This window comes from Panthera pardus, unplaced genomic scaffold (genome assembly GCF_024362965.1).
Source record: "Panthera pardus isolate Hobbes unplaced genomic scaffold, ASM2436296v1 HiC_scaffold_18, whole genome shotgun sequence".
Classification (NCBI taxonomy): Eukaryota; Metazoa; Chordata; class Mammalia; order Carnivora; family Felidae; genus Panthera; species Panthera pardus.
Window position 1 is genome coordinate 8,561,875 of NW_026526743.1, and position 12,977 is coordinate 8,574,851.

General features: G+C 41.3%; 1 protein-coding gene across 1 annotated transcript; it reads left to right on the forward strand.

Moving 5' to 3' along the window:
* The first annotated feature begins 9,509 nt into the window (after window positions 1–9,509).
* On the forward strand, window positions 9,510–10,381 carry LOC109260579 (KRAB domain-containing protein 5-like). The gene is made up of 3 exons (XM_019438903.2): window positions 9,510–9,530; window positions 9,651–9,777; window positions 10,272–10,381. The coding sequence occupies exons 1-3, from the start codon at window positions 9,510–9,512 to the stop codon at window positions 10,379–10,381; spliced, it is 258 nt and encodes an 85-aa protein (XP_019294448.1).
* Window positions 10,382–12,977: the final 2,596 nt, after the last annotated feature.

The following is a 12,977-nucleotide window of genomic DNA, read 5'->3' on the forward strand; positions in this document are numbered from 1 at the left end:
TCAGATCCTCTGTCTCCCTATCTGCTCCAACCCTGGTCATTCTCTCTCTGTGTCTCTGGAATAAATCAATAAACTATAAAAAAATAAAATAAAAATTAAATGTTCATCTCTGCTATTAACTCCTTCCTAGTAGAGGTCCCTCATCTAATTTATTCTTGGTATATGTATCAGCCTCCGGAAAGAAGGACATTTTTCCATTGCCAGCAACTTAGAGGTTGCTAGAGGATATTTTGTTAAGTTAAATAAACCACATACAGAAAAATATATACTGTATGAAATCACATACACGCAAATCTTAAAAATTGTAATGCCTGAAGTTCCAAAACCTCCCACAAAAGACCACCAGAGTTGTAAGTCAAAGCCAAGCGGCAAGGGTCGTTTATTGCAGGTTCGAACCTGGTCCTCTGCGCACTCGTAGCCGGTGACACAAGAGGCCACGATTAGGGTTGGTATAGCGTTTTTATAGACAGAGACAAATAGCACAGGGGAGGTTTTTACTTGTGGCGAGAGGAAGAAAGGGGGAAGGGGGTAGGTGAGGAATGTGCTAAGCAAGCAGGTTTACAGAAGCGAGAAATGCCGGTTAGTTTGTATACAATCACTCATTCCATTACATATCAGACTACATTTAGGAAGTTTTACAGCCCATTCTACAGTGGGTTACAATCAGGAAAGGTCTCATAATGCTCATAGCAAACAGCAAGCAAAACAAACTTCTCAGCAATTCTATTTCTTATCAAACATCCATAATAAGCAGAAAAGAGAACCTAGCTTTAAACTAAGGCGGGGCTGTCATTTGGATTCAAAGCTGTTCCTTTCAAAATGGCAAAATTATTAAAGATTAGCAAGTTTGTTGCCAGGGGCTGAGGATGGGGGAAATGTTTAGATGTTGGTCAAGTGGCAAAAAGCACTACTAATGCAGGATGTGTGAGCAGTGAATGTTTACACCTCGGTGAGTGTGCTTAATACTAGTGTGTTGTACCCTTGAGATTTGCTAAGAGAGGCTATCGGAAGTGTTCTCAAGACACACGCATACACACACACATATTAACAATGGGAGATGAGGGACATGTTTATTGGATAGATGGTAGTAATGACTTTGTAAGCAGGACCCAAGGGTACAGGAGCACCTGGTTCCAGTGGCCCCAGACAGACCCAGTTCTGCCACTCATGGCTGACCAAATCCAAGGGCAAGACAGAGGACTTTTGCTGCCTCAATTTTGACCTCAAACTTGCTCACTGGGTTCCTTCCAGCTTGTCTCCTGGCTCAGGAGGAAGACCCTGAGGACAAAGTATCCCTCAGGGGAACTGGAACTACCCCGCATGCCTCAAAGACTGCCCTGAGCCAGAAAGACCCCACCCTAGACTGACTCCTAGATGACAGACTTCACTGTCTACCTGCAGGTCCTGACTCCTTTTGCCCCTCCACCCACCTCTCCCCTTTTCCCTTCCATAAACCTTGAAGTGTATCCAGCACTTTGGAGACAGTCCTTGAGACGTTATTCAGCCATCTTTGCAGTGTCAGCCTCCCTGAAATAACTTCCTCTCGTGTTTCGCCACCTCTCATCTCTCTGCCTTTGGATTTTGTCAGTGGTAAGTGGCCAAACCCGGTCTGTGTGGGACCCCCGGAGTCGGCAAGAACACCAGCGAGATGAATGGTGATAAAACAAGAAGGAGATTTTCTTCACGGAGGCCAACACTGAGAAGAGAGGTGACCAACATCTCAAACACTGTCCCCAACCTGCTGAAAATCCTTCCAGGTTTATATAAAGAAAATGTAGGACGAAGGGTGGTGTACATGCAGGTGGTGAAGGTCAGGCCAATCACTGCATTGCTGTGAGGCATGTGGGGTCTTGCTGGCTCAGGGCAGTGCCTGTTGCTGGAGGGGGTAGTTTCCTTTCCCATCCTGGGATGCTTTGCCTGCTGGGGCTTCTTCCTGAGCTAAATGCTGACCTGGAAAGAAGAATGGAATCAGCTAGAAAGTACAGACGAAGGTCAAAAGAGAGACAGTTGAAGGCACTGCTGGGCCCTCTTTCCATTTCACAAAGTCTATGTATATTTACTTTTTAACACTTGACTGACCTCTAGATGTTCAGAAATGGAAAACAGGGTGATGAATGGGTTGGCTCCTGAAACTCCCATGGAGCAAGAATGTCCTATCCCCTTTTGGGGGTGCCAGAATTCCTGTCTCTTTCCAGTTGTTCAGGCTGAACTAAGAAGTTGACATGAGACTGGGTGGCTCAGTTGGTTGAGCATCTCTTGGTTTTGTTTGTGATATCAGGGATTGTGAGAGCAAGCCCCACATCAGGCTCTGCTCTGACAGCGCAGAGCCTGTTTGGGATTCTCTTTGTCCCTCTCTCTCTCTCTGCCCCTCCCTGGTTCTCACTTGCTCTCTCTCTCTCTCAGTCTCCCATTCTCTCTCTCTCAAAATCAATAAACTAACATTTTTAAGAAAATCGAGACTGGCAAAGACTATCCTTGTAACCTGTTTCTTTTCAAAAGAATCAATTGACATCGAAGCTCAATATAGACCAAGTGAACTTCAGCACATCTATTTCAGTGCCTCAGCCTGGAATGTCTATTCATTATTGACTACCTACAAGCATTCTTTTTATATGTATCAGCTGACTCATCTGCCTGCATTTTCTTCTGTCCCAGGCAGTTCACTATTACACTTATGACTGAAAACACTTAAATATGCTAATGGATTTCCTTGAGCATTTCATCTATCAAGACATCAACATTTCTCCTAGGACACAAGGCACAATGTTCAACACTTGGTCTCGAATGCCTGCATTCCCTAAAACCTAGCTTTCCCTACACCTTCACCTGTGGTCAATCACATTAAAGTTCAGAAACAGTTTCCCTTACCCCTATTTCTTGAAGGACCTTTGAACTGTCTTTGTGCAACAGTCTTCAAACTTCATGCCCAGATAAATGTTGCACAACTATAATCTCTCATATTGAAAGATACACATTCAAAGATAATTTAAAGTATTTCTTCAATATTACAGGACAAACTGTTATATTACTGATGAGATTCTGGCCTGATTGCTGGGGCCATTAACAACATATTTGAACAGCTATTTATATGATAATTATAAAAGGGTTCATTTTATGCCTGTAATTTATTATTTATTACTAGAATAGATATATTTTGGTTAGCTTATTAACTAATTTATTTTGTGTCTGTGTATGTGAGAAAGAGAGCACAAGAAGGGGAGGAGGCAGGGAAGGGAAGACAGAATCCCATGCCTTTAGCACACAGCCTGATGTGGGGCTGGAACTCAAACCATGAAAACAGGACCTTAGCCAAGATCAAGACTCCGAGGCTTAACTGACTTGTGCCACCCAAGCGTCCCTAGAATAGATTACTTTAGTCACAATTTTACTTACAAGGTCACTGATGTATAATTGACCTTAACACTCTTGGAGGCATGAATATATAAATGGTTGACAGGAAGAACAACAGACTACATTTTTCTCATGAGATGGGAGGTTTTGTAATTTCTCCAGGCTACAGAGAAGAACGTGAACACGTAGTGATTGTCACTCAGGATAAATGTCCTGACAGTTGGGAAAAATACCTTGATTAAGCCCCAGTTTTTACTTCCTTCCAGGTGGCCTACTGAAAAACAGAAAAATTGTAATGATGGAACAGGGTATAGAAAGTTGCAAAGATGCTCCCTAGGACAAGGATATTTGGGGTAGCTGTTATCTCAGGACACTACCTACTTGGGATTACTTCCTATCAATAGGTTGGCTCCTCAGCTTGTGCATGCACAAAGCATGAAAACCATAAATGAGTCATAAACACAAAATATATGAGGTATAAGGATCATCATCTAGTATAGATGATGTGCAAGCCTGCAAAAAAAAAAAAAGTCTTAAGAAATGTAGAAAGAGTTAAATCATACAAATATCTTACTTTGGCCACCATGGATTGAAACTAAGTTGTTGCTTTTAATGTTTATTTATTTGAGGGAGATTGTGAGCAAGTGTGAATGGGGGAGTAGCAGAGAAAGGAAGAGAGGCTCCATGCTCACTTTGGAGCCCCATGTGGGGCTTGACCCATGCCCATGAGACCAAGACCTGAGAAAAATCAAGAGTTAGACCCTCCACCAACTGAGGCACCCAAGCACCTCTAATTCCCTTTTTAGTTATTTTAAAACCTCATACTGTTCTCCTGAATGGCTGATGCACCACTTTGTTTTCCCACCTACAGTGCAACAGGGTTCCCCTTCTCTTCATCCTCACCAACACCCATGGTTTCTTGTGTTGTTAATTTTACCCATTTTGGCAGGTGGGAAGTGGTATCTCATCCGTGTTTTGATTTGTGTTGCCATGATGATGAGGGATGTTGATCATCTTTACATGTGTCTGTTAGCATTCTGGCTATCTTCTCTCAAAAACTGTCTATTCATGTCTTTTGCCCATTTCTTACCTGGGTTGCTTGATTTGTGGGTGTTGACTTTGAGAAGTTTTATAGATTTAGACTTTTCATTCAAGTCTCAATTACTGTGTCATCCCCCTCTTTTCAAATAATTGGGTAAGGTTTGTCCTGTTTTAGTAAAGCATATGCACTTTCAACTGTAAGAGAGAAGTTTGGAATCAAACTTCAGAAATGAACAAACAGTCCCAGAGAGTCTCAGAATTGGTACTTAGTTTCAGGTTTTTGATTCCCAGGATGTCTTGAAATCTAGTCCTTGTTCTCACAGCAGGTGACTTAAATATCTAAGCTGGTTTTGAGCAAACTGCAATTTTTCTTTGGGCACCTGATGTCTCTTTAAAGCCACAAGTTTTCACAGGTGTGTGCTGGTGTCATGCAAAGAACCTTGAGAAGGGGAGCAGAGAATGAAATTATGTCATACTATAACAAAAGAGAGCCTGCAGAAAACTTACTGTCATGTAGTATAACATTTAAGTTTGTCACATATAGAATGGACCCTCTGTGGAACCCTGAGGTGTTACTCAACAGGTGTATTGCCATTCCTTCCAACTGAAGGTAAACAGTACTGGCTATCCTTATCAACTGGACTATTTTGAAAAGGACTGCATGGGTGTTTCAGGGAACAATCAGTTTTCAGTGGGAATCGACATCACTAGTGGATGAACGTTGGGAACAAAAGATAAAGACAGATAGCAATGTTATTTTTTGCTCAGGGGTCCTAATCAAACTTCCATCCTCAGCCTTTGGGTTTTCTCTCAGGTACAATAGGGGTCATACAGGGACCAGTATCCCCTTCTCTTGCTAGGACTCTCCTTCCCAGGAACCTCCTATCCCCTGGAACCTCCACCCCATGCTCTCCAGCCCCTGCCCCCCATGGCTGCCATGGTCCAAAGTCCTGGCCTTCGATGCAGCTGTGGCCCAAGATGGCTTCAGCATGACCATTGATCTAGGGCCTAAGCCTTGTGTTCCTCTATTATGTGCTTGCTTCCCTGTTGTGTTTCCTTATTTATGGGGCAATGATTAACTCAGGGCAGAGATTTTGACGGATCTCTTTGAAGCTTGATGAGTGATGCACTGTGGAGTGTGCCAGTATCAGTTGAACATTTTCCTCACAAGAAGGTTGGTAGCTCATCGAATAGGACTGATCATTTGATCAGTACCACTAACCTCAGCTAAAGTGCCATGAGAGACAGAGCATAGAAAACACGTTGAAATGTCATTTATTTCCTCTTGTTTTCAAATGTGGTTACTACTGTCAAAATCTAGATATTTTCCCCTTTGCGGGAAAAAGAATTTCTGCATGACATTTTTCAAAGAAATCTCAGTCCAGTAAATGAATTGGGGCAGGTAAACTAAGGAGAAATGGGTGTGTAATGCTCAAAAGGCCTAGACACAAAGGAATAAATTCATAGACAGGGACCCATTGTTATTTATGGGAGACCGATATTTTTCGAACTGTTTTAGCTCTCTGAGGCAGGGGCTGCTGGTAGCACTGGGTTTGAGCACTAAAAGTGTAGGTCAGCTGTAAGGACAGAAACAGTTTTATTCCCAGTGCAGAGAGTAGTTTCTCCAAGCCAGTTGACAGGGAGGACTAGGAAGATGCCTGTGGTTCCTTGGAGCCCTGTCATTGGGAATTAGGGAGACATGGAAAAGGTCGGCTAAAGAGCTGAAGGTGTGTTTGGCTCTTAAATTTATAAGTCTCTTTTTTCCAATGTCCAGAAACTCTGATCACTGGAGAAGAAATGTGTTTAAACCTGGATAATAACCATAGCCTTCCTTACTTCCCTAAATGGTTCCCAAAGGGATCCCGTGTGGAGTTTCAAAACCGACCCTTGCTGTTGCCCCCTCTCCTCAGATTCTGTCAATTTGTGTGGATTGAAACAACAGTGTTGGCTTAATTAAGTGCTCCAGGTGATTCTCCCTGAGGCCAGAGTCAGTTGGCAAGGCTTCCCATTAATTCATGAGATTTGAGTGCAGGCTTTTGCTCAAGGAGAGGTAACTCCTCTACGTGTGTGTGGGAGGATTAAGTCCACCCAGCACACTGTTCCTATGCTGTAGCAGAATTTGCAGGTGCCTGTGGGAGTGGAAGCCACTGAAAGTATAGAAGAAAAACTCAGAATTGGGCTCCAAGTACATAGTCTCCGTTTCTGAAAAGCTCCTGACACAAAAACTAGGAAGTTTTGTCCTTCTGCATTCCAAAGTCCCGCCTGCCAGTGAGCATTTTTCTTTTGAAGACGTTCTGTTGGTGCCTTTAAGGGCATTTTCTCCTGATGCATGTGTGATTTGTCCACAAATACCTTCTGAGAAAGAAATCTAGAGGACAAGGGGAAAGAAGAAGAAATGGCCAGCTCTCAGGTAAGCCTGGTGTTCCAGGTCGAAGTCCGTGTCATCTTTTCCCCCTAAAATTCCATGCATTTATAAATTGCAAATGTTGGTTTTTCTGTGTGTGGTGTTTCTGCCTTATGTTTTCACCAAAGCTTTACAACCTTCTCAGGAACGATACTCAAGGTTGGGTCTTTAGAACTCTTCTCCCCTATATGCAGGAATCTACTCTATGCTCTCAAACAAGGCTTTCACTAGGACATCAACACTTGTCACTTTGAGGTAAAGTCCTGCAAGTATTGCACACATTCCCTTTAGGACAGATCCAAAAGGGAAGTTGTTGAGTCCAAGATTCCAGTTGATGATGGGGTCTGGTGGTGGGATTTCATTCAAGGAGAACCGTTCCCCTTTAGGTCCCCCATTTAGTACCTCTCTGTAGAGCAGGATGAAGAAAATGAAAAATACAAGGCCCCCAGTATCTTAGGAATCCTCTTAAGCATATGGGAATCCTTCTGGAGACCTCCCTTTTGCCTTTCCCTCCCCTGGCTGCATAGTCACTCTTCACAACCCCACTGTGGATCTTGGTGCCCACAGGTCCTCTTTTTGTGTTATAATAAAACGAACTTTTTGCACCAAAAAATAAATGCAAAAAAACAGAGAATGGATATGAGGCCCGAATAACTTGGAAAGTTAAAAAAGCAGGGGGAGAGCAGTCTTGGTTTGTAAAATGTGAAAAAGATACTCTGTTTAAAATATACTAGACATTACAGGACAGGGAAACAGCCGTCTAAATGTGGTGTTTCTCCCATTTAGATGGGGCTCCCAAATATGGGGCAATGATCCTGTGGAAGCTGAGGGCATGAGTGGTGAAAAGAATTCACCTGTGGCAGAATAAGATTTATGAATACACCTCAAGGGAGTGGTGGGCAGGACAGCAGAGGAGAGGCTCTTGCCTTGAGGCAGTGACTTCGGGCTGATTTTGCAGGGGGAAGATGAGTATGTATGGTGACTTATGGAATTTGCCCTCATGTGGTAATTCTGCCTGGTTGTAAGTATCCATTTGTTAGTTAGGGCCTATAGATATTTTAAGGCAGGTCACCTGCTGGGCCTGCCTCTCTTCAGCCAGGTGGGCCCTGTGGACTCCTCTACAATCCATTGCTTGAAACCGTTTGCCTCAAAGCAGCCTCTACTGAAAGTATATGTGATTGAAGTTTGTATAAATACACTGTATTCTCTCATAATTAGACTGATAATCTGATTTAACAGAACACACCAGTGATCATGTATCCTTTGGTGTTTCTTAGGCACTGATAGCAGTTTGTTTCCTTACAGTTGTTGTTCACTTCTTTAACTGTCCTGGTTCTCTATTCCAGATTTCTCCCCTATAACGTTCATCTTTTCCCCCCATCTTTCCTAAAGATCTTAGATTTGCTGAGCGATGTGCAGAAACCATCACATTTCAACTGGAAACTTCTTTCTTCTGAGTTTCTCTTTGCTTGTAGCTTCTGATGATAACTAAGGCAAAAGAAATGTAGCTTCAATTAAATTTCCTTATAACTTTCAGCCCATTGATAAAGGATGTCATACTCTGCCTGTCTCAAGAATTGAATTAAAAAAAAAAAACATGAAGGCACAATAGCAGCTATGATTTCCTTCAGGAAGGGCATGTTCTGCCTGTCTCAGGTGTCTATCATTGGGCTGCAAGGTGCAAGGAAGTTTTATTTAAGCTACGTGTCTCTTGACCTTGTATCATTCATCATTTTCCTCCTTTAACACCTTTGACCCTTACATCTTTAAGGTTGTTAAAGTGGAAGGTCTCCTCTTCCGTAGCTTCTTCCTGATGAATAAGGGCATAGAGATGTTCCTACCTATGAGGGAAGATTGGTCAGTTGAGAATTTTAGTAGGAGTTAGGAAAGGCTAAGGCAGCTGTCTTTAGAGTTGATAACATGTGGGAGTTTCCTTGAGGAGAAGGAATCATCTGTCCCCTTGATGTTCTGCCACTGAGTGTCATCACCAGGTGGAGAGAAAAAGGAGAAAACAGCAAAACATGATAGAATAACAAAAAGAAAAAAAGCCCTAATAAATTTTTATTTTACTCCACACTCTGGTCACAGAAATACCCTTTTATTTACTGCTTTATATGTTGAGAAAATGAAAACAATAATCACATAATTGATGTATTTGTGTGTCTTAAAATCCTCCAAGATAATAGAGTCATAGATAGAAAGTGCAGGAGCTGGGGTTGTCACACAAAGGAAAATTGATTTGCAGCCGATAAGAAGATCAGAGGGAATAACTTCCAAAGGAGACTCTCAGATCAAGGGTGTGTGTGTGTGTGTGTGATGATTTCCTCTTATTTTAGATTTGGGTGGATAATGAGGAAGTGGAACCTGGTCATTTTATGTAGAACTGGACATAATGTCACACATGTGACTTAAGAGAACACTTCTATGCATACTTTGTGTTATGTAGGTGAGGTTTGTGTTCTTCCTTGGGTGGGGATTTTGGTATTACAAGAGGTTAAGATAGCTGTCCTCACTCCATGTGTTAACTCCATCATCCATATACATAAATATGAGTTGGGTTAAGCTCAAAGTGGCCTGCCCAAGCTCTTTCTTAGGACAGTCATTATATTTTGTTGAATGTTTTCTGTTTCCATGACAGGAGACTGTGTCCACAGGGTGTTTTGCCAGAAATAAAAGTTAAAATAGAAAAAAGAGGTTAAGTAAAATGAGGAATATGGTCAGTGGGTACATGCAGGTAAGTGGTGAAAGTCAGTTCTTGTAGTCTATCTGGTGACAATAATTCCCTCTTTCATCTTAGGTACCATTATGAACTATGCCAATGGCCACTTCTTTGTAACTGTGGTATTTATTGCAGGGACTGCTGACCTTCAGGGATGTGGCAATAGAATTCTCTCAGGAGGAGTGGGGATGCCTGAATCACAGTCAGAGGGAACTGTACATGGGTGTGATGTTAGACACCTATGGACACCTCCTTTTCTTGGGTAAGGGTAACACCTTCTAGATTTCCCACACCACCCTCAGAGTTTTGTTCCTTCCTTTGACAACTCTCTCTTGGAAGCTTCCTCTTTGCATGACTGAAATTGAGATTCCTGCAGTAAGGGAAGGAGGTAAGGATTTGTAGATGTAGAGAAATATCTTCATGATGTTTCCTTTTCAGCTTTAGTCTCCCCTTTTTTTCACCATTTCTGAAGATTAATGTCAATTCTAAACATTGAGTGGCATAAGATGGTATTGCCCAAATTTTAAACTCCAATTTTTATTCCTTATTGTATTGGTAGTACTTGGAATGCAGGTCATGATGTGAATATTTGAAACTCCTCCTGCATGTTCTAAAGGGGCTTTTTCTTGTGCAGCTCTGTTTGGGAAATCATTTTTTTTAGAATTCTCCTTTGTCCCTTCTTGTTTGCTGAGTACAATACTGGGTTGAAAGATAGAATCTCCAGCGATAATTATATTCCTTCTTTCTGATAAACAGGTCTTGTTGTGTCAAAAACAGACCTGGTCATTGTTTTGGAACAAGAGAAGGAGCTGTGGGGTGTGAAGAGAAAGGAGACAGTAGCCTTACACCCAGGTAGGTGGAAGTGAAGCAGATGACACAAGTGAGGTCCAAATGTGAAGGAGGAAGATGGGTCTTAAAATGTTGTTCAGGTAGCTCTCCTTGAATGGAAATTCATTTACAAAGCCAAGTTTTATGTCTTTCCCTCTCCCAGAGGGACATCTGCTGTCTAACACATCATGCTCTTTGATTCTCCAAGGACTGTCCTTCAGCTCCATTGAAGGTCCACCACATCCACGGTGAGGGCCTCCATAATCTGAGAGCTTCTCCATTGCTGTAAGAGCCCTAGAGTAAGGAGATTGAGCCATATGTCAGGCTATGAGCTGAGAATGGAGCCTGCTTGAGATTCTCTCTCCCTCTCCTCCTGCCCTTCCCCAGCTCTGTCTCTCAAAATAATAATAATAATAATAACAACTAATAATAATAATACTCTACCTGTGTATCAAGTTTAGATTTTTTTTTTTATCTTTAATTGGGTGTCATACCCAGGACATGCTTTGGTACCATTCTCATTAACTTTTGTGTCTTCTATAATATTTTCTTTGTGGTTTACATAAAGGTTACTTAAAACATCTTAAAGATATAAAAACCCATTTTAAACTGATAATTGCATACAAAATTATTCTACTTATAAGCTCCATCCCTGCACCCACCTTAAGTTACTGATATCACAAATTCTATCTTTTAATATGTAATTTATTACCTAGATTTATGATTTTTGTACTTCTTTAAGATTTGTTTATTTATTTATATAGGGAGAATGAGCAGGGAAGGGGCAGAGAGCAAGGGGGTCAAAGGATTGGAAGCAGGCTCTGTGCTGTAAGCATGGAGCCTGATGTGGGGCTCAGACTCTTGAACTGTAAGATCATGACCTGAGCTGAAGTCTGATGCTTAATCCACTGAGACACCCAGGTGTCCCTGATATTTTATACTCCTACTGAAAAATAAATACTGTAGCAGAAATTAAAGTGACTTGTGCTACCTCATTACAACATGACAGGTTTCCATAATTGTGCATTTAAAAAAAAATTCTTAATGTGTTTTTATTATTGAGAGAGAGAGTAAGAGAGCGCAAATGTGGAGAGGCAGAGAGAGTCAGAGACACAGAATCTGAAACCGACCCCAGGCTCGGACTGTCAGCACAGAGCCTGATGGGGGGTAGAACTCATGGGCCTTGAGATCATGATCTGAGCCAAAGTCAGTCGCTTAACCAACTGAGTCACCACCCAACTGAGTGGGCCAACTGAGTGGCCCAATTGTGTAAATTTTTATATTTAGCAGAGAGTTTTATGTTCTCATGTGGTTTCAGTTACTATTTACAATCCTATTATTTCAACCAGAAGGACCTCCTTTAATATTTCTTGTAGGACAGGTCTACTTGTAAACTTAGAGGGGTTTTTATTGGGAAAGTCTCTATTTCTACATTCGTGGAAAACGGTTTTGCCAGGTAGGGTATTCTTAATGGATGTGTCTTGACCTTTCAGTACTTGAATACATTGGCCCACGTACTGCCTCCATAAGGTCTACTGAGAACCCCAATACTAGTCTTACAGGAGCTCTCTTGTAAGAGATGAGTGGCTTTTTCCATGCTGGTTCAAATTTCTCTTTTCACTTGTGAGTTTTGATAGGTTAAGTATAAGATGTCACTGTGTTCATGTCTTGACATTTATCCTGCTGTGAATTGACTGAGCTTGTATCATTTGTCTCTTCTTTCCACATACAGACTTGACTTCTTGATGTCAATGCTCTGCCCCTTTCCCTCCCCTCTCTTCAGGAGTTCCCTTAATGTACATATTGAATTACCAGTTGGTGTTGCATGAGTCCCTAGACTCTGTCCTTTGATTCTTCGTAGATAGTTTAATACAAGAGTACTTTAGGTTTTCTGATTCTTTTTTCTGCTTGATCAAGTCTGTCACTGACCCCTTAGTGTATTTTTAAATTCAGTAATTATACTTTTTGTCTCCCAATTTCTTGTTAACTGTTGGTTATAATTTGTTTCCTTGGGTTTACATTTTGGTCATGAATAGTTTTCCTGGTATATTTTAGTTACATATCTATTTTTCTTCTTCCTCCATAAGCATCTTTATGATGGTTATTTTTAATTCTTTTCAAGCAATTAATACTACTTTATTAATTTAATACCAGTTTTGGAGATATATTTTGTTGCTCTAGTTGGAACACAATTTCCTATTTCTTTGTATCCCTTTATATCTTTGGTTGATATTTGTGAATTTAAAAAAAAAAAAAACAAGCAAACAAAAAACCCTACCAAAGGTAAAACAAAACAAAACAAACAAACAAAAAAACCTACAGCCTCTGGGCTCAGGATTATGGACTTTTGTTGTACAGAAGAACACAAATTATAGTAATTCTGGGGACAGTGACACATTCTGGGCATTTGTCATGTCTGAATTTCTGTAACTGCAAAGTTTAAAAAATGTAGTTACTCTTTAGAGCTCGTGATACCTTCCTCTCTCTGTCTTCAGCTCTGTAGTCTCTCCAGTGTTTGAACAAATGCTCACCTTTTGTCTGAGCAGCCGCCACAGTGTATCCAGAGGATGCTCTCATTTCTTCTGTTTTCCATGCCGTGCATGACAGAAACAAGTCCCTCAAGACAACAAAGAA

Coding starts and splice junctions, on each gene's coding strand:
- LOC109260579 (XM_019438903.2), top strand. CDS start 9,510: ATGGTCAGTGGGTACATGCAG. Junction 9,531..9,650: donor TGGTCAGTGGGTACATGCAG/GTAAGTGGTGAA, acceptor TATTTATTGCAG/GGACTGCTGACCTTCAGGGA. Junction 9,778..10,271: donor TGGACACCTCCTTTTCTTGG/GTAAGGGTAACA, acceptor TCTGATAAACAG/GTCTTGTTGTGTCAAAAACA.